The following is a 10,216-nucleotide window of genomic DNA, read 5'->3' as shown; positions in this document are numbered from 1 at the left end:
GGCATCAGCAGAGCCCAAAAGACTGCGTGGGCCCCCTGTTCTTAGGCAGGCAGATGTGACACGGTGGTCTTTCCCCACCGTGTCTTGGCGGCAGCTGCCCCAAGCTTCAGCGCGTCCCTCAACACGTAGTCCTGGACCTTGGAACATGCCAGTCTGCAACACTCAGTCGGGGTCAACTCCTTCAGCTGGAAGATCAACAAGTTTCACATTGTCCAGAGAGCGTCCTTCACCGAGTTGATGATCCTCCCGGCACAGCTAATGTTCGTCTCGGTGTGCATCCTGGGGAACAGACTGTAGAGCACGAAGTCCCATGTCACGGTGCTGCTCGGGACAAACACCACTGCATTCCTCTCCAGACTGCATAGGCACATTCCAGAAGGAGGTGTGTGACAGTCTTGTTCCCCCCCTCCCCGCAGCTGCTTCAAGGGCAGCATGCGGTGCGGCTGAGAGTCTGGGTGTGCATAAAGGATCTCACCGGCAGAGCCCTTCTCACCACCAGCCAGGCCATATCTTGGTGTTTGTTGGAAAGTTCTGATGATGAGGCATTCTGCCAAATGACTTTGACAGTCTGCTCAGGGAACTGCTCGATAGGATCCACCCTCTCCTTTTCCTGAAGGGTCTCGAGGACACTACGTGCTGACCACTTCCTGATGGACTTGTGGTCAAAGATGTTTTTCTTCATAAACTTCTCCATGAAGGACAGGTGGTACGGGATGATCCAACTACTTGGAGCGTTTCGCGGCAGCGAGGCCAGGCCCATCCTTCGCAGCACCGGGGACAGGTAGAACCTCAGTATGTAGTGACACTTGGTGTTTGCATACCGGGGATCCACGCACAGCCTGATGCAGCCACACACAAACATGGCCATCAGGGTGAGGTGGCATTGTGTGTATTTTATCTCCCGTTGCCCAGACCTTTATACATTGAGTCCCTTCGGACCTGGTCCATCTTTGATCTCCCGATAAATTGGAAGATGGCCCGGGTGACTGCAGCAGCACAGGTTCTGGGAATAGGACAGACCTGTGCCACGTATAACAGCAATGACAGTGCCTCACACCTGGTTTTTTCCCTGCAATGGAGAGTGACCGTAGCTTCCAGCTGCCCAGTTTCTGTCTCACTTTGCTATATGCTCCTCCCAAGACTTGGCGCACGCCCCAGCTCTCCCCCCGACCCCGAACCCGAACCAAATACCCAGCACCTTCAGGTGGTCGGTCCTGACAGTGAAGGGGATCGAGGATTGATCGGCCAGTCCCCGAAGAGCATGGCCTCGCTCTTGCCTCAGTTTACTTTGGCCCCCAAGGCCCGTTCGAACTGGTCACATATACACATGAGTCTGTGCATGGGCAGCGGATCAGAGCAGAAAACAGCAACTTCATTCATGTACAGGGAGGCCTTGACCTGCAGGCCCCTGCTGCCAGGAATAGTCACCCCTCTCAGGCTCGCACCCTTCCTCATGGACTCAGCAAATGGCTCTATGCAGCACACAAACAAGACAGGAGAGAGAGGGCAACCCTGCCTGACTCCAGATCTGACTGGGAAGTTATCTGATTCCCACCCACTGATTGAGACTGCACTGACAATGTTGGTGTAGAGCAATCTGATCAAATTGCAGATTCCCTCCCCAAAGCCCATTTTGGAGAGGACATCTCTCATATACGTATGAGATATGCTGTCAAAGGCTTTCTCCTGGTCCAGGCTGATCAGGCAGGTATCCAGCTCTCTGTCCTGCACGTAGGCAATCGTATCCCTGAGGAGTGCGAGACTCTCAGCAATCTTCCTACCTGGTACAGCACAGGTTTGGTCAGGGTGAATCACTGACCCCAGAGCAGACCTGACCCGGTTGGCAATTACCTTTGACAGAATTTTGTAATCTGCATTCAACAGTGAGATTGGTCTCCAATTTCAGAGTTCCTCCCTCTCCCCCTTCCCCTTCCGCTGGTAGATGAAGGTAATGATGCCTTTCCTCATGGATTCACTCATGGTACCTGCCCGAAGCATATTGACATACACCTCCAGCAGGCCCTAGCCAATCACGTCCCACAGAGCGGAATAGAGCTCGACCGGTAAGCCGTCGCTTCCAGGAGTTTTATTCTTTTTGAAGGACTTGAGGGCCTTGGTCAGCTCGTTCTGAGATAGCAGCTGGTCCAGCCACTCCAATGTTCTGTCGTCTAAGACCTCTGTGGTAGAGGACAGGAACAACTGGGAGGCCGTGCTGTCGGTTGGCTTCGCATTATACAGACTGGCATAGAAGGATTTACTGATCCTCATGACGTCAGCCTGAGATGACGTTATCCAGCCATCTCGATAACTGCTCCACTCGCTACCTGATGCAGTGCTCCAAAAGCTTGTACTCCCAAATAAACCTGTTGGACAGTAACCTGGTTTTGTGAGATTTTTAATTATGTTGACATAGATCAGTTGGAGGAATGTACTAAAAATGGCAGATGTAGTTTAATCCAGACAGATTTGAAGCAATGCATGTTGAAAGGTCAAGTAGAGGTTGAAATTATACGGTGATGACTGCATAATTAGGAGTACTGATATGCAGATGTATCTGGGTGTACAGGTCCACAGATCACTGAAGGTGGCAGCGCAGGTAACTAAGGTAATAAAGAAAGGCCTATGGCATGCTTGCCTCCATTGGAAGGCATGACGTGAGGAGCTGGTGTTAAACTGGAGTAGACAAAGTCAAAAAACACATAAACCTGTGGGGCTACAACCTGGTGTTATTTGGAAGCACTAGCTTTCGAAGCTGTTCCTTCATCAGGTAGCTGTGGAACAGGATCATAAGACAGGATTTATAGAAAAAAGATTATACTATCAGGCAACAAATGATATATTGAACAAATCTACATTAGTTAAGGCTTGCATCTTTTAGAATGGGTTTCAGGTTTTGGTTTATTAATATATAAATCCAGAAATTATTTTGAATGTGATTTGAAAGAAGTTAAGGTTCTATTTTTAAAAAAGTGACATCTCAACTCAGACAAGACATTAAAGGTGCGAGATTAGAGTCTAGCTGTATCTCAATCTCAAGTCAGACTAGTTCTATTTCCAAAGTGGAATTTATAAAATATTACATGTATTGACTACTTGCAGATTGTGTGCTTTTTGAGAAAAATATTAGGGACATGATACATAAAAGAATAAAGCTCTATTGAATGTAATGGGTAAGTAGTTAGACCTACTTGTTGGAAATGATTATGGCCTGATACTTGCTCAGTATCAGTGTTACTTCCTACACATTGCAGACTTGGATTGGACTTACATATAGATTGAACTTACATATAGATTGAACATGGTGCAACCAGCAGTAAACATCCCTACTTTTCACCTTGTGATGGAGGGATGGTCATTGAAGTGGCTAAAAATAGTTGGGTCAAGGGCACTAACCTGAAAAACTCCTGCAATGACGTCCTGGGGTTGGGATGATGGGCATCCAAATTCAGCTTTCTTCTTTTATGGCACATTATCTCTCCAACCAGTGTTTTCATCGTTATGAAGACATTGTTCATAAAGTATGCATGAAACTACAGACCTCACAGCGTGAACATAGAGCAACAGTGCAGAACGGGCCCTTCTGCCCTCAATGTTGTGCCGACCTGCGATGCAAAGATTATGCATCCGGACAAAATGCTGGGGGGGTTTGTGTGCACGTGTAAAGGGTACAAGTCTGAGCGGGTGTGTATACGGCAGCATGTGTGAGAGAGCTTGTGTATGAGACAAGGTCTGTAGGGGTGTGTGTGCGTGTGGTGCAGTGCAATGGGTTCACCCGTAGTGTGACATGAATCTAAGGTCCCGGTTGAGGCCATCCCCATGGGTACTGAACTGGGCTCTCAGCCTCTGCTCGGCCATTTTGTGTTATTGCCTGCCCTGAAGTTCAGCCTGGAGGATGGATACCTGAAGGTCCCGGACCGCTGAAGTATTCTCCAACTGGGAGAGAACACTCATGCCTGTCGATTGTTGTGCGGCGTCCGTCGCCGTAGCCTTTACTCTGTCTCGCCATTGTACCATGTCTCAGGGCATCCTTGACAATGCTGGCAGAGTCACTACTACCTGCCCTTTGTGTGGTATTTCAGGAATTCCTGATGGAGAGCTGAAAAGTCTATTCTCCTTCTCCTCAGATGTTACCTGACCAGCTGTGCTTTTCCACACTGACTCTGATCTCCAGCATCTGCAGTCCTCACTTTTTCCATCTATGAAGATAGTCAGAGGCCATAGTATACTTCGGAAATGTAGAAAATTACCTATATGTAGCCCTCTGTCACAGCCATACCGGAACTGCTGGACTCCAGGTACAGTAAATTCCAGGGCACAAGCCACCAAGACAACGTCAAGCACATACACACACACACACACACACACGTTTGTGGGGTGAATTTGGACTTGCAGAATTACATTTTATTTTGCTCAAAAATTGCATGACTCCATGGAAAATTCTGTGAATCCCTTTAGAAATACTTTGGGGCACTGATAGCCTCACACCTTCAATGCATTAACAAAGGGTGCCGTTGTCAGCTCAGATAAAGTTCACTTGAGAACGTAACTTTTAAAAACGGTTGTTGGATTCTAAGATGAGAGACTTAAACAATCCAGGTCTTTTTCAATATATAAATTCAGTTGCATTACACTGCAAACTTTTGCTATAAATTCTCTTACGATCTTATACTCCACAACCACCTGATGAAGCAGCGGCACTCCGAAAGCTTCCAAATAAACTTGTTGGGCTACAATCTGGTGTTGAGGTTTTTGAACTTAGTACACCCCAATCCAACACCTGCACTTCCAAATCTTGATGTTTTGTCATTGTTTGTTAATTGCTCCATAACCTTCCACTTACTCTAACCTCCTCTAGACGAGCATCAGTCAAAGTCCAAAAAACCTTGGCTAGGATGACCCTGACGTGGAATAGTTTGAGGAGATTAGGCTGGTTGGGTTGGGCTTGTTCTTGCTGAAATTTAAAAGGAGGAGAGGTGACCTTTTTGAAACACTGGGACTTTATGGCATAGACGCTGAGGTTTCCCCCGGAATGTCAATCTGTGGACTACTGATGTTGGAGCTGTGTGAGATATGTATATAGTCAGGTGTTCACTGCATACAGCTGGGCTTTGAACTAGTCAGATTTCTGATGCATTTATTTAAATTACAGATGTAAATTAGAGACTTGTGAATGCAATCTAGTCCATCACACAAACTAGCCTTCCTTCATTGACTGTGTACACTTACTGCTGCCTCCCAACATGGCTGTACTCTCTATCAGAGCATGCATAAGTTTGAAAACACATACAAACAAATTCAAGAACTGTTTCTTCCCTGCTGTTATCAGACTTATGAATGGACCTTATAAATTAGATTTGATCTTTCTCAGCACTTTGTCACTAACATTCTTCTGCAGTCCGTTGTTATAAGGTTAGCATGCAAATATTTTTCACTACCTCAGTACATTTAAACAGTAATAAAATCAATCTACAAAATTTAGATCAATGCAACTTCAGACTCTACAGGTCATAATTATTTGCAATTTTTATTTGATTACACAAGCTTCTTTTTAAGAATACAGCGCAAGGACAGGCCCTTTGACCCATGAAGCCAACACAGACACATTTTGCCCTACCATTCACTAACAGGAGCCATACCCCTCTATTCCCCGATTCTTGTATTCATCCAGGTGCTTCTTGAATGCTGCTATTGTGTCTGCTTTCACTATCTCCTCTGGCAGCACTCACCATCCTTTGTGTGAAAAACTTGCAATCTCTTAAAAAAAAACTTCCATACACACCCCCACAAGCACCCTCCACCCTGGGGAAAAAGCCTCATACTTTCCACACCATTCACAATCTTGTAAACTTCTATCAGGTTATCCCTTAATCTGTGCTCCAGTGAAAACAAACCCAGTCGATTCAACCTTTCTCTATAGCTAAAATCCCCCATACCAGGCAACATCGCAGTAAACCTTTTCTGTACCCTCTCCAAAGCATCCTCATCCTTCTGTCACTGTGGTGACCTGAGCTGTATGCAATATTCCAAGTGTGGCTAACTAATGATTTACAAAGTTATCCCGATACTCAATATGCCTTCCAATGGACAAAGTTAAAAATCACAACACTAGGTTATTGTCCAATAGGTTTATTTGAAAGCACTAGCTTTCAGAGCACTGCTCCTTCATCAGGTATCTGTGGAGCAGAATCATAAGACATAGAACTTACAGCAAAGATTAGAGTGCCAGGCAACGAAAATGAAATATCGAACAAACCTAGATTGCTGTTAAGTCTTTTACCTTTTCGATTGATTTGCAGGTTTCAGTCCATAAATATGTAAATTTCACATTTGCAAATCAACACAGCTGAAGTGCTTTGATGTTCCAGTAAAGGTTTTGCCCAACTTAAATCTAGATTTGCAATGTTACAAATTCCAACATCTACCCCTTACAAATTGGAACACAAAATCACGTCACATTGAATGTCTTGTCTTGTAAACCTCATTGCTATCTCAGCCTTCCAAAGAAAAGTTTGTATCCTGAAACATTACCCATCTTTCATATAGTCAGAGATGTACGGCATGGAAACAGCCCTTCGGTCCAACCCGTCTATGCCGACCAGATATCCCAACCCAATCTAGACCCACCTGCCAGCACCTAACCCATATCCCTCCAAACCCTTCCTATTCATACACCGATCCAAATGCCTCTTAAATGTTGCAATTGTATCAGACTCCACCACGTCCTCTGGCAACTCATTCCATATACGTACCACCCTCTGCATGAAAAACATTGCCCCTTAGGTCTCTTTTATATCTTTCCCCTCTCACCCTAAACCTATGCTCTCTAGTTCTGGACTCCCTGACTCCAGGGAAAAGACTGTCTATTTATCCTATCCATGGCCCTCAATTTTCTAAACCTTTATAAGGTCACCCCTCGGTCTCCTACACTCCAGGAGAAACAGCCCCAGCCTGTTCAGCCTCTCCCTGTAGCTCAGATCCTCCAACCCTGGCAACATCCTTGTACATCTTTTCTGGACCCTTTCAAGTTTCACAACATCTTTCCGATAGGAAGGAGACCAGAATTGCACGCAATATTCCAACAGTGGCCTAACCAATGTCAAGACTGTGGTGCTGGAAAAGCACAGTAGGACAGGCAGCATCCAAGAAACAGGAGAAGCGACGTTTCGGGCATAAGATCTTTATCAGCACCACATTCTCAACTCTGATCTCCAGCATTTGCAGTTCTCACTTTCTCCATCTTTCATTAGCCATAGATGTGCACAATTGGCCGAGTGTTATTAGCATTGTGTAATCTCAAGCGTTGTTGCTAACAATCAAAGTTTCTCTCTCAGGCCCGATGCTGAATCATCACAGTTAAAATTGCAAAATAAGCCATAGAATTCCCTTCCCAGACACAACTTTGGCTTATCAACTGCTTGAACATAAATCAGAATTCTTCAGATTCAATTCAACATCCCCATGCTGGGGGATGAATTGTACATGCAAGGGACAGAACTTTTGCTCCAAAGAATTTTGTTACATATTGAAATCTTGCAACATATTTAAGGTTCTATGATTGAAGCGCACCAGCAATTTTGAAAGAGATAGTTGAGGAAAACAGAATATAGATGCTAAGGTTTGGAAAAACATATCCTTCATTCCAGTCAAAAGATTGCCAGTATTTATAGAAATTTCTTCTTAATAAGGGATCTGTAAATTGTGCTCATAATCTTTGAATTAGCATGTTTTGAGAAGATTTGTAGCTCAGGTTGAGGTTTTGGATGTTATGTTTGATGGCTGAAGCTTCATCCAGAGGCTAACTGAAGATGTTACCTAGTATGGCGACGAAATGTCTGAAAATGAACCTTCCAGCTCAGCGAGCAAACCTACATTCAGAATCTTTGAATTGTCCTATTTAAATATCCAATTCAGTCAAATGCATCTCAAGCTAAAATAACAGCTAACATTTAATTTAAAGCCTTAAAAACAGTGACATGGATTCAATGGATCAGAAACCAAATGGTGCAAAAAATGTTAATTATAGAAGCAAACAATCCCCAATTACACAGGGCAAAGAAGAAACTTAGTGTCTAATAAGAGCAATAGTGCTAAAGACAGAAGCAGGAAAGCTCAACATTCCTTCATCCTCTTCCCCAAATGGATCTGAAATTTCCATATAATTTCAATTATTTTAAGACAATAGATGAACCAGGTAGCATATCCATTTCACAATCAAATTCCTGCTACTCTTAATCAGTTATTCAGTCATTGCATACACAAACAGCATCTCTGTATCCTGCAGAAAGCACATGACCACTTTTCCCATCTTTAAAAACTCTACACCACTAGTTTCCTTTAGTACAATGATTTATTAATCGTTTGCTGCAAGTCCAGTGTCGAGCAGCAATTTATTGACAATTCTAACTTTAATATACAGTTACAAACAATTCAGCATCTCCAGTAGTGCAACTTGTGCCAGCATGAAATGGCAGACTTCCTTCAGTATTTTGATAAAGTTGGCAAAACTATTTATAGTCAAAACATATTGATATCATGGCTGTGACTATACATTTGTACAGTTCGAGTCTTACTAAATAAAGTAATATGTATGCTGTGTTAACTAATTAACAGCTTTGAACTGTGAACGCTTGGAAACTGTACATAGTGCTGTTCTCTTCAGAGGACCTCTGCTTACATTTAACAAAGCCATCAGTTTATCAATGAGTAAAACATGTAACCAGCCTGTGGCAATCAAAAAGTGTACAAAATGTACATATCTTACTTGACTTATTAGCTTTGATATTTTATGACTCAGATGCTGGTGTTTAAACCTCATACCAGCCTCAACTTGCATGTACTCATCAGAATAACCATAATCCAGAATATGGCATTAGTCTTCACAAATTATAGTTTATTTAAAAACTGTTTTCCACTGTGTCGGAAGATGCTGTCTAAACTACACTAAGTGCTGCATAAAATTGCTTGGTAGAAAATAAGTAACCAGTAGATGATTAAATATGAAGCTGTTAAAGTGGTTCTCAGAATTTTAATATAAAATCACCAGATAATTTAAGATTGTGCCATGAAACACAAATACAGAACATACATTTTGCAGTTACCCAGAAATTACACATTGTGGAGAAAGAAAGCATATCAACATATTCAAAACAGCTTCTGTATAAAGTAATTAATTCCCCCAATAAACTTTCAATAATGCGGTTTTATTTTAAATAGGCCAGAATTTCTGCATTGTTTTTGTATCATATTTACATCCTGCTTATAGGATATACATGATAAACAAACCCTGAAAGAACGCTTGTTCACTTTTAAGACACAGGGTTTACAAACCCAGCCTAAAGATGGAAAGTATTTTACAGGGTTTTAATTTCAATAAGCATGTATTTAACATGGAACATTCTAGATACGTACACAGCAAGTAACGTAGCCCTCAGCATCTCTCTAGAACCAGTGCACTCATTTGTAACAAGCTACAAATTGTCCTCAGTCGTGATACAGACAGGACGTAGGAAAAGAAATGAAATGAAAGTGATTTCAAGGTAAAGCGTTCAATGTGTGCAAAGTATGCACATGTTGCTTTCCATTACTTGAACAGTAGAAATGAAAGTGGAGAATTATAGCAGCTGTAAAGAACAAAGTGCTAACATGAAGAGTCATAGAAAGGGAAGAAAAAAAGTAACATGTCCAAACATCTTGGCCTTCAACGTTCACCCGTTTGTTAAACAGAACTTGTCTCTGATTTACGGGTATTCCCAGATTCAGTGTTCACCAATACTTCACTAATTAAGGAATCTCTTTGGAACATGACCCTGAATTCCTGAAAAGAGTGAAGGTCACATGGCGTTGACACTTCTGTAAAAGTTACAGTTTTCAAGTAAGGTTAGCTCTGGTACATGTAGCGAGTCACTATGTGTTGCTCATATGACTTATGCTCTGAGGGTGGAGCTGCTGCCACATCTGCTGTTGCTGCAGTGCCAGCTGTTGTGACTGGTCCGACGTTGACAGAATGTTTATCAATGGAGAGACACAGTTCTGAGGAATGATCAAACCTGTAAAACAAAGTTTAAAACACAGATTCAATAATTAATTACTTTCAGACAGCCACAACCCGAAATTCCTGCAAGTGAAACATATCCTTTGGATCAGTTTCAGGGTTACATTAAACCCAAGAATTTCAGTTCAAAAAACCAACCAGCTTTGTACCAGAGTTACCAACCCA

The 10,216-nt window shown here is 42.9% G+C and overlaps 1 protein-coding gene across 1 annotated transcript in view; it reads right to left on the bottom strand.

Moving 5' to 3' along the window:
- Nucleotides 1-9,049: 9,049 nt before the first annotated feature.
- The window catches only part of sbno1 (strawberry notch homolog 1 (Drosophila)), a 101,490-nt gene continuing 100,323 nt past the window's right edge, over nt 9,050-10,216 (bottom strand). The window contains exon 31 of the mRNA XM_060843328.1: nt 9,050-10,046. Coding sequence (XP_060699311.1) covers nt 9,904-10,046 — 143 coding nt within the window. The 3' untranslated portion in view covers nt 9,050-9,903. The remainder of the gene's footprint in view (nt 10,047-10,216) is intronic.

This window comes from Hemiscyllium ocellatum, chromosome 24, assembly GCF_020745735.1.
Source record: "Hemiscyllium ocellatum isolate sHemOce1 chromosome 24, sHemOce1.pat.X.cur, whole genome shotgun sequence".
Classification (NCBI taxonomy): domain Eukaryota; kingdom Metazoa; phylum Chordata; class Chondrichthyes; order Orectolobiformes; family Hemiscylliidae; genus Hemiscyllium; species Hemiscyllium ocellatum.
Note: the sequence above shows the minus strand (reverse complement) of the source record. Positions and strands in the feature narration are given on the sequence as shown.